This window comes from Somniosus microcephalus, chromosome 9 (assembly GCF_052327205.1).
Source record: "Somniosus microcephalus isolate GS21.2 chromosome 9, FLI_Smic_1.0, whole genome shotgun sequence".
Classification (NCBI taxonomy): Eukaryota; Metazoa; Chordata; class Chondrichthyes; order Squaliformes; family Somniosidae; genus Somniosus; species Somniosus microcephalus.
The window spans coordinates 70447432-70468824 of NC_140995.1; the positions used below are offsets into that span (position 1 = coordinate 70447432).

Sequence of the window (21393 nt, forward strand, 5' to 3'; positions counted from 1 at the left end):
CCCCTACATTAGTCACTGGGGAGGGTGTTGTTCAGATGTGACCTCAGTCACTGGGGGGGGGGGGGAGGTTGTTCAGGTGTGACCTGTCACTGGGGGGGGGCGGTTGTTCAGGTGTGACCTCAGTCACTGGGGGGGGGGGGCGTTGTTCAGGTGTGACCTCAGTCACTGGGGGGGGGGGGGAGGTTGTTCAGGTGTGACCTGTCACTGGGGGGGGCGGTTGTTCAGGTGTGACCTCAGTCACTGTGGGGGGGGGAATGTTCAGCTGTGACCTCAGTCACTGGCGGGGGGGTTGTTTGTTTATCGTGTGCATCAAAAGAGTACACGGGTTGCCTCACTGCTGAGATACTGGGAGCTCCCAACATTTTGGAATGGAGCATCCACCTTCAATAAATTATTAAGTCGGTTCACAGAGTCCCAGGCTGCTTGCCTTTTCTGCGGCCTGGAGAGTCCGTATTCCACATCCCATACCTACTAGGGGAAGAGAGAAATTGCGTAACACTAGCGGCACACTATGTTACAGCTTGCCATAAACAGAGGGACAACCACTAAATATAAGAAAAGAGTATATATAAATTATATGAAAATATATTTATACACTCAGGGATATATCTGTTTATACACTGTATGGATAGATCTGTATTTTTGTGAACAAACATGAATGTTTTCCGATGCTTTGGCAACATAAGATGTAACTTGTCATGCCAATAAAGCGATTTGAATTGAATTGAAGCCCCTCTTCCACAATTTGAAGGGGCTGCTCCTCGATTTTTGGCTGCATTTCAGTTCCACGTTCCTGATCTTTGGTCACCTGGTGCGGAGGGGAGCGGGCAGGTTGGGGGACCGCCTCGTAGGACTGCTCCTGGGTCTGGCCAAAGTAGCCATTAACTGGTCCAGGCAGTGGGCAGTCGAGGGGGTTGTTCGTCCTGACTGCCTGCCTCTCTTCCGCAGCCACGTTCGCGCCCGGGTGGCCCAGGAGATGGAGCTCGCGGTGTCCGCTGGCACGTTTGAGGCCTTCCGCGACCAGTGGGCACCGCAGAGTGCTTCATCAACCCTGACAACCAAATTTTAATTTAATTTGTTAAGTTTCATTTGTTGTGTTTTTTTTAAGTTAGTTTTAGTTGATCTCACCAAAACAGAATGGAGCATCCACCTTCTCGCCACTGAGCATGCGCCTGGCGGAGGCAGGCGTCACCAACCGTCCAGCTCGCAGGCGGCTTCACGCCCGCTGACCAACCAATCCCGTCCTTTCTCACAAAACGTCACGGTCCAGCCAATCGGAATTCGCAGTTAGTGGTAAACTCGGCTGCAACCATTCGTCGAACTCGTTTCATGGGCCACTCCGTAGAAACGGACAACAAACATGGCGGAAGGTGAGTGCGGCAATTTGGAGCGGGTCGGCCTTTTGCCGTTTTTTGTTAGTGCGTGAAGAGGGAGTGTTTGGAGTCACGGTGACGGCCAACGAGCAGCCTGAGGGGGAGCGCCCCGAGGTGGCTGCGGAGGGCGTCGGTGCACCGAGTGCAGCCAGGCCGCAAACCTGCGTGGGATTAGAGTCCTGCCGCTGGCAGCCAGCCCGCCCCTCCCCCGGGGGCCGGTGCCAGCCCGCCTCTCCCCCGGGGGCCGGTGGCAGCCCGCCCCTCCTCCGGTTTTTATTTGCGCTTCTTTATTTCTTACTGGTTTGTTAGTGCTGTTGGAGGTTTGGAAGCACTGCTCTGCTGTTCGTGTTGTTGACGCCCTCGGGTAAATGCTAAATCACAACAGCACGATTTGTTGGTAGCAACGACGTTCGCTGACCCACATTGGCTCATCGCCTTAAAATTAAAGTTCTCATCCCTCCTCTTTCCATATCTGACTATATAATTTGTTTTCAGTTATGTGTTGGCTAGGGCAGCTCCCTGTTTCTCTTTTTTTTAAAAATTGCCATGCGATCCTTTACACCAACCTGAGAGGGCAGATGGGGCTTCAGCTTAACGGTTCACCCAAGAGACAGCACTCCCTCATTACTGCACTGAACTGTCAGCCTACATTATGTGCTCAAGTTTCTGGAGTGAGGCTTGAACCCATGACCTTCTGACTCGGGCGAGAGTTGTACCACTGAGCTGCAGCTGATGTAAAGCCCTGTGAAAAATGGTGAACTTTAATGTTTAAAATGATACTGTGACCAAGGGATTTTAACAGTAAGATCCCCCGATGAATACTGTGATCTCACCCTTGCCATCACGTCCACTTAAACGTAACAGTCGGTCCTAGTTTTAAACACTCAATTAGAACATGGGAACAGGAGTAGGCCATTCAGCCCTCGGAGCCTATTCTGTATTTCACTGAGATCATGGCTAATCTGTATTTCAACTCCATCCACCTGCCTTGACTCCATATCCTTTTGTACCATTGGCTAGCAAAAATCTGTCAATTCCCAGATTTAAGATTATTAATTGAGCTAGCATCTGCTTTTATGGGAGAGTGTTCCACACTTCTACCACCCTTTGCGTGTAGTGTTTCCTAACTTCTCCCCTGAATGGCCTGGCTCTGATTTTAAGGTTCTGTCCCCTTGTCTGAGACAATTCCTTTCAAAATCCTAAAAACCTCAAAAACCACCTATATTCCAGGGAATACAAGCCTAGTTTATGTAATCTCTCCTCATAATCTAACCCTTGGAGCCTTGGTAATATCCTGCTGAATCTGCACTACAGATTCTTTCCAAGGCCAGTATATCCTTTCTAAGGTGCGGTGCCCAGAACTGTACGCAGTACTCCAGATGTGGTCTAACCAGGGCTTTGTATAGCTTTAGCAAAACTTCCCCTTTATATTCTAGCCCGCTAGTTATAAAGGCTAACATTCCATTAGCCTTTTTGATTTTTTTACACTTGTACACATCACTAAAATGTAGTGGTCATGGACCCCCTAAATCTCTTTGGACCTCCACTGGTCCTAGCTTTTCACCATTTAAATAATACTTGGATCTATTGTGTTTTTGGTCCAAAATGGATGACCTCAAACTTGCCTGCGTCAAAATCCCTCTGCCACAATTTTGCACACGCATTTAATCTGTTAATGTCTGTGAATTTTCTGTTCCTATCGACACGACTTACTATGTCACCAATCTTTGTGTCATCGGCAAACTTGGATATATGACACTCTGTTGTGTTATCTAAGTCATTAATAAATATAATGAATAGTTGAGGCCCCAGCACAGATCGTTGTGGGATACCACTAGTCACTTCCTTCCAATTTGATTGCATACTTCTTATAGGAAAATAGGAGCAGGAGTAGGCCTTTCGGCCCTTCGAGATTGCTCCGCCATTCAATATCATGGCTGATCCTCTATCTCAGTACCATATTCCAGCTCTCTCCCTATACCTCTTGATGCCTTTTGTGTCTAGAAATCCATCTATCTCCTCAAATATATTCAGTGACTTGGCCTCCACAGCCTTCTGTGGTAGAGAATGCCACAGGTTCACCACCCTCTGAGTGAAGAAATTTCTCCTCAGTCCTAAATGTCCTACCCCATATCCTGAGACAGTGACCCCTCGTTCTAGAGCCCCCAGCCAGGGGAAACAGCCTCCCCTGCATCCAGTCTGTCTAGCCCTGTCAGAACTTTATACGTTTCAATGAGATCCCCTCTCATTCTTCTAAACTCTAGTGAATACAGGCCTAGTCAACCCAATCTCTCTCTCCTCATATGACAGTCCTGCCTTCCCAGGAATCAGTCTGGTGAACCTTCGCTGCACTCCCTCTATGGCAAGTATAACCTTTCTTCGGTAAGGAGACCAAAACTGCGCACACTACTCCAGGTGTGGTCTCCCCAAGGCCCTGTATAACTGTAGTAAGACATCCTTGCTCCTGTACTCAAATCCTCTTGCAATGAAGGCCATCATACCATTTGCCTTCCTAACTGCTTGCTGCACCTGTATGTTTGCTTTCAGTGACTGGTGTACAAGGACACCCAGGTCCCTTTGTACATCAGCATTTCCCAATCTAGCACCATTTAAATAATACTCTGCCTTTCTGTTTTTCCTACCGAAATGGATAACTTCACATTTATCCACGTTATACTGCATCTGCTATGCATTTGCCCACTCACTCAACTTGTCTAAATTGCCTTGAAGCCTCTTTGTATCCTCCTCACAACTCACAATCCCACCTAGTTTTGTGTCAGCAAACTTGGAAATATTACATTTGGTTCCCTCATCCAAATCATTGATCTATATTATGAATAGCTGGGGCCCAAGCACTGATCCCTGCGGTACCCCACTAGACACCGCCTGCCACCCCGAAAAAGACCCATTTATTCCTACTCTCTGTTTCCTGACTGGTAACCAATTTTTAATCCATGCCAATATATTACCCCCAATCCCATGTGCTTTAATTTTGCACACTAATCTTTTATGTGGGACTTTATCAAAGGCCTTCTGAAAATCCAAATACGCCACATCCACTGGTTCTCCCTTATCTATTCTACCAGTTACACCCTCAAAAAACTCCAGTACGTTTGTCAAACACTATTTCCCTTTCATAAATCCATGTTGACTTTGTCTAATCTCGTTGATATTTTCTAAGTGTCCTGTTATCACATCCTTTATAATATACTCTAGCATTTTCCCTACTAGTGTTAGGCTAATCGGTCTGTAGTTCCCTGTTTTCTCTCCCTCTTAAATAGTGGGGTTACATTTGCCACCCTCCAATCTGCAGGAACTGTTCCATAATCTATAGAATTTTGAAAGATGACCACCAATGCATCCACTATTTCCATGGCTACCTCTTTTAGTACTCTGGGATGCAGATCATCAGGCCCTGGGGATTTATCCGCTTTCAGTCCCATTAATTTCTCCAGCACTTTTTTTTACTAATAATTTCCTTTAATTCCTCATTCTCACTAGACCCTTGGTTCCCTAGCATTTCTGGGAAGTTACTTGTATCCTCTTCCGTGAAGACAGAATCAAAGTATTTGTTTAATTGCTCTGCCTACTCTCTGTCGTCTACTGCCTATCCAACATCCTAACCAGGTCAATAACTTGCCTTCAATTCCAGGAACTTTAATTTTAGCTGACATTCTCTTATGTGGAACCTTATCGAATCCCTTCTGGAGTCCATATAAACTGCATCCATTGACATTTCCCTTGTCTACTGCTTTAGTTACTTCCTCACAATTCAGTTAGGTTTGTTAAACATGACCTACCCTTTACAAATCCCTGTTGGCTCTCTCTAATCAGCTCAAATTTCTCAAAGTGCTCAGTCACTCTGTCCTTAATTATTGATTCCAATAACTTCCCCACAACAGATGTTGGGCTAACCAATCTATAATTTCCTGATTTCTCTCTCTCCCCTTTCTTAAATAATGGAGTTACATTTGCAGTTTTCCAATCTGAAAGGACAGTTCCTGAATCAAGAGCTTTGCAAGATTATGGGCAAAGCATCTGTAATTTCCTCACCTACTTCCTTTAAAACCCCAGGGTGGACACCATCTGGTCCTGGGGATTTGTCGGTCTTCAATGCCATTATTTTTTAAAACACTATTTTCTTGCTTATGCTAACTTTGGTGAGTTCCAGTCCCTGATTCATTATTAATTTCCCTGGAATGTCAGGTATATTATCCTTTTCCTCTACAGTGAAGACTAACGCAAAGCAATTATTCAAGTCTGTCATTTCCTTATTTTCATTTGCAATACAACCCACATCTGTTTTTAAAGAGCCCGCATTACCCTTGACTACCCGTTTCTTCTAAAATAATTGTAAAAGCGTTTTGTTAATCATGATATCCTTTGCAAGTTTCTTTTCGCATTCCTTTTTCAGCTTACTCTTTTTTGTCGTCTTTTGCTGTTCTTTATGGCCCGGATTTTGTGGTCAGTGGTGAAGAAATGGCGCTTGCTGTTCATGACACTTGCAGTTGTTCGCAGGCTTTTGAGCAGCAACTTGCAGTTCCTCGAGATCATTTCCAGCACAGTGCCCTCTACAGGAGATCTGTAGAATGTGTGAGCAGGACAAGCAAGTGTCTCCTCCACCAATCAGATTGAAGAATCCTCACTGAGACAAGCAGAGTCTAAACCAGGAAGTATAAATTAGAATATTTAATGCATTGTAAAATCACGTACAGAAAGAGAGGGAAAGAAAGATGGGATTGAGGGAGATAAGAGTGGAGGGGGGGGCGGAGAGAAGTAAAATAACCATTTAATTTTTTTAATCTGAAGGAATGAGACTCCACACTTTAAAAATTACATTTTTACAGCCAGAGTGGTTGTTTGGCAGTAATTATGACGCCGTTATGCACCAGCCCTAACTTTTTCTGCTGTGTTTAGTGAGTAAGTACAGCAACTTCACACCCTTGTATGGATTTCAATGCCGAGTCTATTGGCGAGGTACTGTTACAGCGCAGCTTGTGGAGGAGCAGAGTAACTCTGACACCTGCCTTCAGATTTTGACGTTTAAATGCGCATCTGCGGATTCCGGAAGTTGCTGTCCAATTTACTCCATAATAACTGAGTGCTGATAGCCTCGCTGTTATTCTCAACTCAAAATCCAGGCCAATATCTCTTCCAGTCCCCTGGATTTACACTATTCTTTGCACTTTTGTATGCTCTTTCCTTTAGTTTTATGTTATCTCTCGCTTTTGTCGACCATGGCTGTTTAATTTGGTGAGTAGAGCTCTTCTCCTTAGGGTCCTATATTAAGCAAAATTCTTCTTTAAACACCTCCCACTTTAATCTGTAGTTTCACCCTGATCAACAGTTTTGACCAGTTTGCTCTCATTCATCTTTGTTTCATCCTGTTAAAATTAGCCTTACTAAAATCTAGAATCGTAGTATCAGTGTTAGGTTTGAAAAGGAGAAACTGAACATTAAATTTAATCATATTATGATCACTGTTTGATTATTAACTAAGTCTGGCTCATTACTCTACTAAATTTAGTATGGCCTGTCCTCTAGTTGAATCTAGAACATATTGTTCCAGAAAACGCTCTTGAATGCACTCAAAATTCACTACCATTCTGACTTGAGCTGCTCTGCTGTTCCCAGTCTATACGAAAATTAGTGTCTCATTAAAACAACTTTGCTTTTGTTACATTCTCTGAATTAATACATTCTGTATTTCATTGATGCTATCAGGACGCCTGTAGACAACTCCCATTACAGTTTTAAGTCCTCTATTCCTCAATTCTAACCATAGAGTCTCAGTTGAATGAATGCTTTCCCTTACCTATGTCCTCTTTCTAATGCTGTAATAGTATCTTTAATCAATAAGGCTACCCCTCCTCTTCCAGTTTCCCTATCCTTTCTAAAGACCTTTTTATAACCTGGAATATTTAACTCCCAATCATGACTAGATTCCAGCCAAGTTTCAGTAATGACCACCATGTCATACCCTTTAAGCTGTATTTGAGCTTCTAATTCACTCAATTTATTTCTTATACTCAGTGCGTTAGTATATAAAACTCTCTTTATATGGGCAAGAGACCCTAACCTGTCCTTCTGCCCTTGTCTTTCTCACAATGTTTAACTTAACACGTTTCTTAATTGTCACTCTTGTAACCCGTTCAGCCATTTTAGTATTCCCTTCACCTGGAGTATTTATATTGCTGCTTGTGACCTGAACTCTGCTCTTATCCCTTTTTAAAAAAATCTTTAAACTATAATTTTTCCTATTTCTGACTGGGTCGTCATCATGTGTTGTTGCGCCTCTTCCCCCCTCACCCCCCCCCTTTACTAGTTTAAAGTCCTTTTTATCACTCTATCCTTTCTGCTCGGACTAGGTTCAGGTGCAGCCTGTCCCAACAGTACAGCTCACTCCTGTCCCAATACTGGTGCCAGTGTCCCATGAAAGGGAATCCCTCCTTCTCATGCCACTCCTTTAGCCATGCGTTCACCATCCTGATTTGATAGTCCCTATGCCAGTTAGCATGTGGCTTGGGTAATAGAAACATAGAAGATAGGAGCAGGAGTAGGCCATTCGGCCCTTGGAGCCTGCTCCGCCATTCATTGAGATCATGGCTGATCATCCAAATTCAGTACCCTGTCCCTGCCTTCTAATAATCCTGAGATTACCACCCTCGAGGTCTTGCTTTTTAATTTAGCTCCTAACTCCTGATACTCCCTCAGCAGGACCTCCTCTCATCTGTCATTGGTCCTGACATGGACCACGCCAACTGGATCTACCCCCCCCTCCCTTTCCAGCCGCATTGAGATATCCCTTACCCTGGCACCAGGTAGGCAACGCACCTTTCAGGACTGTCGATCGTAACTGCAGAGGATGCTATCAAATCCCTAATTATTGAATCCCCTATAACTACTATATTTTTATTCTGCTCCTCTGCCTTTTGTCATCAGGTTCCCAGACAGCCTTGTGATTCAATCATGAGCACATCAGCCACAGTAAACAAAATGAGTTAGCAGGAAACTACAATTGTGTCTGTCAGAATTTACTTGATTCGTAAATTTAAATACATTCAGAATTGATGGACCGCTCAGCTCATAGGAACCCCCCCTGGTGATTTACATTTGATACAGCCTGCAATTTCAATTAGCAAGCCAGTTAAGTCATGATCAAAGGAATCCTTTCAATCTCTTGATCAACATTTATTGTTTGGACTCTTTGAAATGAAATCCACATATTTGTAATAGTTCTGTAAATCCACAATGTGTTAGAAATCCTTTTTTTTTATTGCATCCAGACAGTAATTGGTGTCCTTTCTTCCCCTGATCTGCTGGTACTTCTGATGATGTCAGGAATCTTGAACACTCCATGATTTTTTTAAAAACTGTTTTGAGGTAGAACTTGTTGGACAATTTTCCTGCATGGTATGTGCCGTGAGGTGTTAAATTAACCAGGTGCAGATCATAATGGTGACTGCTACTGATCCTGGAAAGAAAATAACAGGACTCTGTGCAAAGAAGAGGCTTGTATAAGAAGGAAGTGTGTTGTAAAATGTCATTCCAGAAAAGCTCTAATGAGTATGTTGTCATTCACTCCCATTGGATATGCATCTGATTGTACATGGATGAAGAACCTTTTTGAGATGTTCCAGATTATGATTTTAATGCAGGTGTCTTTACTTCCTTAGAGCATGGCGATACTCTCACGGAACCAAACCTGGAAGGACAGATGCAGGTAATCCCACTCTGGAATAAGTGAGATGCAAGAACATAAGTTTCTTGGCTAATAAAAACAGAAAATGCTGGAAAGAGAGAGAAACAAAGTTAAGGTTTCAGGTCTTCTATCACTCCACTCCCCTTCCCACGAAACGTTCCCGTGCAAGCGCAGGAGATGCAACACCTGCCCTTTTACCTCCTCCCTTCCCACCGTCCAGGGCACCAAACACTCCTTCCAGGTGAAAGAGATTTACTTGTACTTTTAATTTAGTGTACTGTATTCACTGTTTACGATGCAGTCTCCTTTACATTGGGGAAACCAAACGCAGATTGGGTGATCACTTTGCAGAACACCTCCGTTCAGTCCGCATGCGTGACCCTGAGCTTCTGGTCACCTGTCATTTTAATTCTCCGCCCCATTCCCACTCTGACTTCTTTGTTGTCGGCCTCCACTGTTCTAATGAAGCACAAGGAACAGCATCTCATCTTTCGATTAGGCACTTTACAATCTTCCGGACTCCACATTGAGTTCAACAATTTCAGATCATAACCACTGCTCCCATTATTCTCGGATAGCAGTTGCTGGTAATGATTCTGCTGTTGCCATTTACAGCTCCTCTAGACCCATCTTTTGTTTCTTTACTTGTCCCATTACCATCATCCCTTTTGTCATTTAATCTCTCCTGCCTTCCACCCCATCACAGATCGTCCCTTTTGTTCTTTCTTCCCTCCCACTTTCCCTGCCTCTCTACTTGCTTAAAATCTGTTACATCTCTAACTTTTCCCAGTTCTGACGAAAGGTCATCGACCTGAAACATTTCTCTCCACAGATGCTGCCTGACCTGCTGAATATTTCCAACATTTTCTTTTTTTATTTCAGATTTCCAGCATCCGCAGTATTTTGTATGAATTTCTTGGCTTTTATTTAGGTAGGACAGAAGTGGTAATGTTCTCAAATGAATTGTTTCTTTTTCAGATATCAGAAAATCCTCATGCGGAATATGGTCTCTCGGAGAATGTGCAGGTACTGAACTGAGCCGTGTGGCGGTTTACTTCAGGGACGGGTTCAAGTACAGTCAAGCCTATATGCATGCAAGGTTTTCTGTGAAAGTAAATTGCAGAATTATCCTCAATACATACTTACAATGACCTTTATAACCATACTAGCTGGAGTGCCCGGCAGTGCCCAGGCTTTTTTGAGGGCATGTTGTTGGAAGAGAGCGACTGGGGGGGAAGAGAGCGACTGGGGGGAAGAGAGCGAGAGCGAGCGACTGGGGGGGAGAGCGAGCGACTGGGGGGAAGAGAGAGCGAGCGACTGGGGGGGAGAGAGAGCGAGCGACTGGGGGGGAGAGAGCGACTGGGGGGAAGAGAGCGAGAGCGAGCGACTGGGGGGGAGAGCGAGCGACTGGGGGGAAGAGAGAGCGAGCGACTGGGGGGGAGAGAGAGCGAGCGACTGGGGGGGAGAGAGAGCGAGCGACGGGGGGGAGAGAGAGCGAGCGACTGGGGGGAAGAGAGAGCGAGCGACTGGGGGGAAGAGAGAGCGAGCGACTGGGGGGGAAGAGAGAGCGAGCGACTGGGGGGAAGAGAGAGCGAGCGACTGGGGGGAAGAGAGAGCGAGCGACTGGGGGGAAGAGAGAGCGAGCGACTGGGGGGAAGAGAGAGCGAGCGACTGGGGGGAAGAGAGAGCGAGCGACTGGGGGGAAGAGAGAGCGAGCGACTGGGGGGAAGAGAGAGCGAGCGACTGGGGGGAAGAGAGAGCGAGCGACTGGGGGGAAGAGAGAGCGAGCGACTGGGGGGAAGAGAGAGCGAGCGACTGGGGGGAAGAGAGAGCGAGCGACTGGGGGGAAGAGAGAGCGAGCGACTGGGGGGAAGAGAGAGCGAGCGACTGGGGGGGAAGAGAGAGCGAGCGACTGGGGGGAAGAGAGAGCGAGCGACTGGGGGGAAGAGAGAGCGAGCGACTGGGGGGAAGAGAGAGCGAGCGACTGGGGGGAAGAGAGAGCGAGCGACTGGGGGGAAGAGAGAGCGAGCGACTGGGGGAAGAGAGAGCGAGCGACTGGGGGGAAGAGAGAGCGAGCGACTGGGGGGGAAGAGAGAGCGAGCGACTGGGGGGGAAGAGAGAGCGAGCGACTGGGGGGGAAGAGAGAGCGAGCGACTGGGGGGGAAGAGAGAGCGAGCGACTGGGGGGAAGAGAGAGCGAGCGACTGGGGGGAAGAGAGAGCGAGCGACTGGGGGGAAGAGAGAGCGAGCGACTGGGGGGAAGAGAGAGCGAGCGACTGGGGGGAAGAGAGAGCGAGCGACTGGGGGGAAGAGAGAGCGAGCGACTGGGGGGAAGAGAGAGCGAGCGACTGGGGGGAAGAGAGAGCGAGCGACTGGGGGGAAGAGAGTGCGAGCGACTGGGGGGAAGAGAGAGCGAGCGACTGGGGGGAAGAGAGAGCGAGCGACTGGGGGGAAGAGAGAGCGAGCGACTGGGGGGAAGAGAGAGCGAGCGACTAGGGGGAAGAGAGAGCGAGCGACTGGGGGGAAGAGAGAGCGAGCGACTGGGGGGAAGAGAGAGCGAGCGACTGGGGGGAAGAGAGAGCGAGCGACTGGGGGGAAGAGAGAGCGAGCGACTGGGGGGAAGAGAGAGCGAGCGACTGGGGGGAAGAGAGAGCGAGCGACTGGGGGGAAGAGAGAGCGAGCGACTGGGGGGAAGAGAGAGCGAGCGACTGGGGGGAAGAGAGAGCGAGCGACTGGTGGGGGGGAAGAGAGAGCGAGCGACGGGGGGGAGAGAGAGCGGGCGACTGGGGGGGGAGAGGGAGCGGGCGACTGGGGGGGAGAGGGAGCGGGCGACTGGGGGGGAGAGAGAGCGGGCGACTGGTGGGGGGGGAGAGAGAGCGGGCGACTGGTGGGGGGGAGAGAGAGCGGGCGACTGGGGGGGGGGGAGAGAGCGGGCGACTGGGGGGGGGGGAGAGCGAGCGGGCGACTGGGGGGGGGGAGAGAGCGAGCGGGCGACTGGGGGGGGAGAGAGAGCGGGCGACTGGGGGGGGAGAGAGAGCGGGCGACTGGGGGGGAGAGAGAGCGGGCGACTGGGGGGGAGAGAGAGCGGGCGACTGGTGGGGGGAAGAGAGAGCGAGCGACGGGGGGGAGAGAGAGCGGGCGACTGGGGGGGGAGAGAGAGCGGGCGACTGGTGGGGGGAGAGAGAGCGGGCGACTGGTGGGGGGAGAGAGAGCGGGCGACTGGGGGGGGGGGAGAGAGAGCGGGCGACTGGGGGGGGGGGGAGAGCGAGCGGGCGACTGGGGGGGGAGAGAGCGAGCGGGCGACTGGGGGGGGGGAGAGAGCGGGCGACTGGGGGGGGAGAGAGCGGGCGACTGGGGGGGGGGGGGAGAGCGAGCGGGCGACTGGGGGGGGGGGGAGAGCGAGCGGGCGACTGGGGGGGGGAGAGAGAGCGGGCGACTGGGGGGGGTAGAGCGAGCGGGCGACTGGGGGGGGGGTGGCCGTGTAGCCTGATCCTGCTCCTATTTCGTGTGTCTAATTCTGTTAGATTCAGGAGATTGTTCTGTGATAGTAGATTGGCGGTTAGGATCAGATCAGCCATGATCTTATTGAATGGTGGAGCAGGCTCGAGGGGACGATTGGCCTACTCATGCTCCTATTTCTTATGTTCTTATGAGTGAGACAACGGTAGATTATGAGGAATATCCCATTTAGAGGGCTTGTTTTAGGTTGTACAGTTTCGGAGTGGTATGCCACAGGTTTAATTCCCTCCTCGCCCTGCAAATTCTCTCGGTTTTGATCTCCATTACGCTGCTGTAGGAGGTGTTCTCCTTTACAGTAGTTACCGTGAGCTATACTCACTCACTGAAGCCAGGTCAGAATGGTGTTTGCCTGGGAGGGGTGGCTGTCCTCTTGATTGCTTGGGGAGATGAATAGAAGGGTAAAGTAAAAGAATTACAAATCCTACTTTTAAAAAGTGGTGCATGGAAGGAGCTTAATTTGTATTGAGCTTTACTTTTGTGTTGTCATTTGTGGCAAATCCTATTTTTGGATTACAAACTGCAGAGGAATACTAGGTTGAAGATGCACTGTGAGGATTAAAGTTAAAGCTGTACATTTTTTCTCTCACTGGGTCAGAGGATAGTTGAGAATGAAAAACTGAATGCGGAGAAAACGTCGAAACAGAAAGTGGATCTGCAGTCCCTTCCAACTCGGGCGTACCTGGATCAAACGGTGGTACCCATTCTTTTGCAAGGCCTTTCAGTTCTGGCAAAAGAAAGGTAAGATGTTTATGGGATGTGAGTATACACTGCTCTTGGGGCCACACGGGATGGTTATGTTGGATAAAACCACCCGTTGTGTGCATTGTTGAGGGGGCTGAAAGGATTCCTTAAGTTTCAGGATGACGAGCAAATATTTCAAAGCTACTGCTCGGTGCCTTGTCTTGTAAAATGAGGCGAGCACTGTTAATGTAAAGTAACAGTAAATATCTCCTGAATCTTATTAATACTGTGATCGCCACTCCTGGGCTGGGTTACATTGCAACGGCTGCAGTGTTTTCATAGTTGGTAATTAGAAATTTAATAATTTTGTCAGTGGGCCTACCTGCTTGTCAGGCCAGGATTCTACACTACCCTCATTTTTGTAATCTTAACCTATGTAATTAAGTGCCTAATTTCAAAATGGGTGCAGTAGCAGTGACGCACAATGCATCACTGTTTGTAGCAGAATATACAAGCAATAGTCACTGTCGAGGTCATGAAGCAAAACCTCAAAGCTAAATGTGGGATAGCTGATCCTTTTGAGTTGGATATATACAGTATATCAATAAAATTCACAGGTTGAGGCCTGTATGGAATAGCATTTTTTTTCCCAATATTGTATTTATGCTATTCATTTTTATAAAAAAGTAGTATGGGAGGTTGATGCACTCTCCTTTTTCACATGGTTCAGATCAATTCTAGACTTAATGCAATGAAGGTTTCTGCTTTCACTTGGAAGGGTTGTAGGTGAAATGAGTTGGATAATCTCCATCTGGTGAGTCCAAAGCACAAAACTGTCACCAATTTACCTCTCGCTTGGCGGCCATAATGATGGCTAGTGTGGGAATTGGACAATTCCTATCTGTACATCTGTATCTCTGCATCTGGTGGGTGATACCTAGTCAGGGGTGCCTTTCTATTTGTGATTGCCGTATTGGTAGCACTTATTTCTAGGTCAGGTACGGCTTCACTGCCCTGCCCCAGAGGGTGTAGAGCACCTCCCTTTTTGTACCAGTGTAAATTGAGATTGAACTTGCTTCCTATGTTGCTGGTTTTGGGCAGCAGGGTCAACACTGAACTGTTTCAGCATCAAAGGCCAAATGATCTCTTGCTCCTGAGCACAGGACCAGGTCGAAATTGCCTAAAACTGAATCTTCTCTCCAGGTTGAAGCATTCCTTGTGCTCTGTGGTGGCACAGCAGATGCCCATGATTGGTGCAGCTGTGTCAACCTGCTCTCTGCAGGTCTAACCTTGGGTATTGGAGCCTTCTCCTATTGCCCAGTTTGGTAATGGCTTTTTGCCCAGAGATGTGTAGCTTTAAAAGGACTTTAAATAGGAGGGAAGAGTTCAAAAATGAAACTCCTTGGGAATACTACCATCTTATGGCCTGCAGTAATCTCTGAGTGCAAGTAATTCTTCATGAAGACATGGCTGTTTTTCAACTTAATCTAAAACTCTCACCAGAATAGTTTTTCCAATTCCATCTTTTATACATCAGCTCGTTCTTTAGAAACAAAACCTAGATTCTACTGTGTGTAAGTGAAATGAGCTGCTGTTGGCCGGTGTAACTGGGTCTATTTTCAAACCAAGCAGCTTTTGATATCGATGGGTCACATTCCCTCAATCCTCCAGTTTTTGTTCAGTTACTATTTGGGAGAGTGATAACCTCCAGGAAATGTTAGTCATTTAACTCAGTCGTCAGCATGTTGTCAGCCAACCTTGGGAGCTGAAATTTGAGAGTATCAGGGAAGCTGCAGTTAGGTTGCCTTTTATCAAACGTTGATTTTGCTGAAGACTCCTCGCACCAAGTCCTGTTCACCCATCACCCCTGTGCTCGCTGACCTACATTGGCTACCAGTTAAACAGCATCTTGATTTTTAAAATTCTCGTCCTCATTTTCAAATCCCTCCATGGCCTCGCCCTTCCCTATCTCTCTAATATCCTCCAGCCCTACAACTCTCCGAGATATCTGCGTTCCTCCAATTCTGGCCTCTTGAGCACCCCAATTTTAATCGCTCCACCATTGGCAGCCAAGCTGTCGAGGACCTAAACTCTGAAATTCCCTTCCTAAACCTCTCCGCCTCTCTCTCCTCCTTTTAAGATGCTCCTTAAAACCTACCTTTTCTGCCCTAATATCTCCATGGCTCAGTGGGTAGCACTCTCGCCTCTGAGTCAGAAGGTTGTGTGTTCAAGTCCCACTCCAGGGACTTGAGCACAAAAATCTAGGCTGACACTCCAGTGCAGTGCTGAGGGAGTGCTGCACTGATGGAAGAGGTATCATCTTTCAGATGAGACGTTAAACTGAGGCCCTGTGAAAGATCCAATGGTACACTTTCGAAGAAAAGGGGAGTCCTCCCAGGTGTCCTGGCCAAGATTTATCCTTCAATCAACATGACAAAACCAGCTTATCTAGTCATTATCACATTGCTGTTTGTGGGAGCTTGCTGTGCACAAATTGGCTACCGCATTTCCTACATTACAACAGTGACTACATGCCAAAAGTACTTCTGTAATGTCCGGTGGTCATGAAAGGTGCTATATAAATGCAAGTCTTTCTTTTGTGACTCGTATCATATTTTGTTTGATAATGCTCCTGTAAAGCACCTTGGGCTGTTTACTACGTTAAAGGTGCTAATTACATGCAAGTTGTTGTTTTAGTACTCCCATTTTTAACCGCGGTGTCTTTATTCTCAAGGTTACACCTCTCCCCGTACAGCCAGAGTGGTTTGTGGAAGTTGCAAATTAACTTTACTTCCTACGGGATCATCTCCATTCTTTAAATGGATTCCCCTTCCACATCTAACATGCTCTCATGAACTCCCCACTGGGATAAGTGAGAGTTGACCAGTAACTTGGGTGTTACTTAATTAAGTTGCGGGTAATTGTGAAGCTGTGTATACTTCACTCTGCTATCTTAGACAGCGACTAAATTTCACGGACGTCGCCTGTAATCTCGTCAATAATTCGATCAATTCTCTTTATCCCATCATCTGATCCTTATTGTGGTTTGTGCTTAGCCAGTAAAGAAAGATATATCCACAACTGAAAAATTCATATTAACATGTTAATAGAGTGGATGTGGTGACACCTGGGAGCAGATACCCAAAACTTCTCTAACATTGGGATTTTCCCAATTCTTCTGTTTAATTTTCAGAGTGGAAATAAACGTCCAGAGTAGTCGGGAAATCCTCAGTTCCCACCAGTTGACAGTAGCTTCAACTTCAAATTGAGCTTTCTCCAAACTCATTGTGGGCAGCCCCGTACACAACTCCTGTACATCCCTCAGGGTTTAGCTACTCGCTTTTTAAAAGTTCTGAACATGCAGATTACAAAGGAGCCTTTTCTTCACATTAAATTAATTTACCTTTAGCCACAGGCAATCTCTCAGCAACTACTTTCTGGTCCCTTGCTATCAGCAGGTTGTGGTTTGAGATTTATCCAATTTGATGCAGCTCCTAACAACCCATGAATGAAACCCCTTGTGAAAGCGCACAAGTGCTTCCCCATATGGGATAAGATCGCACTTTGGAAGTTTCTTAACATGAAGTTTGAATTTTTAAAAAGTTACACTTAGTTTATCATAAAACAATATGACTTTATTCAGTAAATTCTTTGTGTTTACCAGACCTCCAAATCCTATCGAATTCTTGGCCGCTTACCTTCTAAAGAACAAGTCACAGTTTGAAGAGAGAAACTAGCTTGCACAGAACTACACAGAAATGAAGACTTCACCAGTCCCATGCAATTGAGAAGGGAGAGGTGACTCTAACTTTGAATATCACGGTTTGTAAAAACAATTAAAAGAAAGAAAAATGAGCCTATGCAGAAGACCAGAATATGTATGAAGTGGCCCATTATATAAAGTATGGTAGCTGTGCAGCGTTTTTCCCCATTTTCTGTAATTTATGTGAACATTATGATGTTGAATAAACCAGTTGTGTTTTTACATTGGTCCACTTTGCTTCATTCTATATTGGTCTTCAGAAAACACTGCCTCATGACATCATTTTCTTTTGCAGAGCAGGGAATACCCAAGAGGGCTTGGAAATTAGTGTGGCAGAAGTATTTGAGAGGTTAAAGGATTACAGTTAAACTAATATGGCAGAAAGGTGGAGATAAAAAGGAATCTGGCCCAATTTACCTGTGCTGGGCGGAAAACCAAATGGGACAATGGATTAGCAGGGGCAGTCTTCAAATGAGGGGTATTCCTACAAAGTTAAAGAATCTAGAAGAGATATCCGAGACATTACTACACATTTAATAATTCATTGGAAAAAGGTGTAGTGTCAAAGAACTGGCAGATAGCTAACATAATACCTACATTTAAGAAGGGAGATAGAACATGTCCAGGAAACTATAGACCAGTCAGCTTAACATCGGTGGTAGGAAAATTAATGGAATCCCTACTAATGGAGAAAATAGAAGAACATCTAGAGGCCAAAAATATAATGAATAGTCGACATGGATTTCAAAAGGGAAAGTCTTGCTTGACCAACCTCATTGAATTTTTTGAAGAGGTAACAGAAAATAGACCATAGAAACATAGAAGGCAGGAGTAGGCCATTCGGCCCCTCAAGCCTGCTCCGCCATTCAATGCGATCATGGCTGATCATCCAAATTCAGTACCCGGTCCCTGCTTTCTCCCCATACCCCTTAATCCCTTTAGCCTAAAGAAATATATCCAACTTCTTCTTGAATATATTTAATGTATTAGCCTCTACCGCCTTCTGTGGTAGAGAATTCCACAGGTTCACCACTCTCTGGGTGAAGAAATTCCTCCTCATTTCTGGCCTAAATGGCCTACCCCTTATCCTTAGACTGTGACCCCTGGTTCTGGACTCCCTGACCATCGGGAACATCCTTCCAGCATCTAGTCTGTCCAGTCCTGTCAGAATTTTATAAGTTTCAATGAGATCCCCTCTCATTCTTCTAAACTCCAGCGAGTACAAGCCCAATCGACCCAATCTCTCCTCATACATCATTCCTGCCATCCCAGGTACCAGCCTGGTGAATCTTCGCTGAACTCCTTCCATGGCAAGAACATCCTCAGATAAGGCAACTAAAACTGCACACAATACTCAAGATGTGGTCTCACCAAGGCCCTGTATAACTGCAGCAACACATCCTTGTTCCTGTACTCAAACCCTCTCGCTACGAAGGCCAACATGCCATTTGCCTTCTTAACCGCCTGCCGCACCTGCATGCTTACCTTCAGCGACTGGTGCACAAGGACACCCAGGTCTCGTTGCACTTCCCCTTCTCCCAATCTATTGCCATTCAGATAATAATCTGCCTTCCTGTTTTTGCCACCAAAGTGGATAACCTCGCATTTATCCACGTGATATTGCATCTGCCATGCTTTTGCCCAATCACCCAACCTGTCCAAATCATACTGGAGTTTCTCGGCATCCTCCTCACAGCACACACGCCCACCCAGCTTTGTGTCGTCTACAAATTTGGGGATATTACATCTAGTTCACTTGTCTAGATCATCATTAATATATATTGTGAATAGCTGGGGCCCAAGGACCGATCCCTGCGGTACCCCACTAGTCACTGCATGCCTCTCGGAAAAAGACCCGTTTATTCCAACTCTTTGCTTTCTGCCTGCCAACCAGTTCTCTATCCAAGTCAATACCATGCCCCCAATCCCATGTGCCTTAACTTTACATGCTAATCTCTTATGCGGGACCTTATCGAAAGCCTTCTGGAAGTCCAAATACACCACATCCACTGGTTCTCCCTTATCTATTTTACCAGTTACATCCTCAAAAAATTCCAGTAGATTAGTCAAGCACGATTTACCTTTTGTAAATCCATGTTGACTTTGTCCGATCCTGTCACTGTTTTCCAAGTGCTCTGCTATTACATCTTTTATAATGGATTCTAGCATTTTCCCCACTACCGATGTCAGGTTTACCGGTCTGTAATTCCCCGTTTTCTCTTTACCACCTTTTTTGAATAGTGGGGTAACATTACCCTCCAATCCAGGGTAATGCAGTAGATATAATTTATCTAGATTTTCAAAAGGCCTTTGATAAAGTACCACAGTACGAACGAATAAGGTTAGAGAATGTGGAGTTGGGACAAGTAGCAGAATGGATAGCTAGCTGGCTTCAAGCCAGAAAGCAGAGTGGGGATAAGGGGTAGCTATTCACAATGGTAGAAGGTGGGTAGTGGTGTTCCACTGTTCACCATTTATATTAATGATTTAGACTTTGGAATCAAAAACACAATTTCTAAATTTGCAGATGACACCAAATTGGGGGGGATAGATAATACTGAGGAGGACTGCAACAAATTACAGGAAGACATTAAAAGTTGCAGAATGGGCATAAAATTGGCAAATTCAACACACAAATGTGAGATTACATTTTGGTGGGAAGAATAGGGAGGTCACATTACTTGGAGGGTGCGAGTCTGGGTGGGGTAGAGGAGTAAAGAGATTTCGGAGTACAAATACACATCACAAAGTAGCAACACCGGTTAACAAGGCCATTTAAAAAAAGGCAAACCAGGCACTAGGGTTTATTTCTAGAGGAAAAGAATTCAAAAGTAGTGAAGTTATGTTAAACCTGTATCAAACCTTGGTTAGACCAGACTTGTAGTACTGCGTACAATTCTGCTCGCCATATAAGAAGGACATCTAAGCACTGGAGAGGGTGCAGAGAAGATTTACAAGGATGATACCAGTATTTCTATCAGGAAAGGATGAACAGGCTGGGTCTCCTTTCGCTTGAAAAAAGGCTGAGGGGTGAATTAATTGAGGTCTTTAAAATTATGAAAGGTTTTGATAGTGGATCCAGAGAGCGATTTTCCACTTGTGGGAAGAGTATAACTAGAGGCCATCAATATAAAATACTCACCAAGAAATCCAATAGGGAATTCAGAAGAAACTTCTTTACCCAGAGAGTGGTGAGAATGTGGAACTTGCTACCACAGGGAGTGGTTGAGGCAAATAGTATCAATGCATTTAAGGGGAGGCTAGACAAGCATGTAAGGGAGAAGGGAATAGAGGGTTTTGCTCATAGATTTAGATGAGGAAGGATGGGAGGAGGCTCGAGTGGAGCATAAATGCCGGCATAGACTGGTTGGGCCGGATGGCCTGTTTCTGTGCCGTATATATATAAAAAAGTGAGGAAGGATAGTGTTCTGTGGATAAAGAAATTAAAGCAAAACTTAAAAGGGAGATTTAGAAAATGTAGTGGGGAGGTGAAAAAGGAGATTAAAAGGGGATATGAAAAAAGCCAGCAGATAGAATGAAGGGAAAACAGTTAAGGATATTAAAAAATAAAAGAATTAGAAATAAAGTAAGACCGCTCAAATGAAGGAAAATAGTTATGGGTATGATGGAGATGTATAATTTTGCCAGTTCTCTCAAATGGTGGTGAGTGATGATTTAGGTATATGGGTAGAGGATGCAAAATAATTGTCAGAGAAAACAGTAGAAAAGGAATTAGTTATGAAAAAATGAGCAGTATTCAAAGTGGATAAATCACCAGGCCTCGTATTGTAAAGGAATTAGCCATATTCCAAGAGATACACCATCCTATGAATGGAATTTTGACTTTATTAAAACATGAAAACTGGGTTTAAAAATCTAAAAGCCTCAATGACACAGGCTGTAAACAGAATACAGGCTTCTGAGATAAGATGAGTTGTTAACACAAAGCTGTAAACACCATACAAGCTTTTGAAATGAGAATGGTTGTTGACAATGAAACAATGGCCCTATTGAACCAGCAGGTTGGAGCTTCCAGAAAGTCTGTGCTTTGGGAAGAACACAATATAATACCCAGTTAAATTGTTTTAAACAAACACTTTGTAAACAGGCACATGAAGGAGTATAATGTTAAGGTGTCATAGAACCAACACTTCGGGAAACAGAAACTCAGAACATTAAAGAACCATATGCCTTCCTAAATATCACATCAAATGAAACAAGGAGACATGACAATATAACCATTGAGGTAGCTAGGGGGACAATGGTGCACTCGGTTGAAGTGTTTTCAATTTACATGTTGTAAAATATACAAACAGAAGACTTTGTAGATATGATATCATTGTATTGAACTTGGAA

General features: G+C 45.7%; 1 protein-coding gene across 1 annotated transcript; it reads left to right on the top strand.

Annotated features, from left to right (window-relative positions):
* Positions 1-1250: 1250 nt before the first annotated feature.
* Positions 1251-17259, top strand: dpy30 (dpy-30 histone methyltransferase complex regulatory subunit). The gene is made up of 5 exons (XM_085996742.1): positions 1251-1370; positions 9050-9096; positions 10054-10101; positions 13189-13331; positions 16939-17259. Exons 1-5 carry the CDS (start codon positions 1361-1363, stop codon positions 17009-17011), a joined length of 321 nt encoding a protein of 106 aa, XP_085852868.1. The 5' UTR covers positions 1251-1360; the 3' UTR covers positions 17012-17259.
* The last annotated feature ends 4134 nt before the right edge of the window (positions 17260-21393 follow it).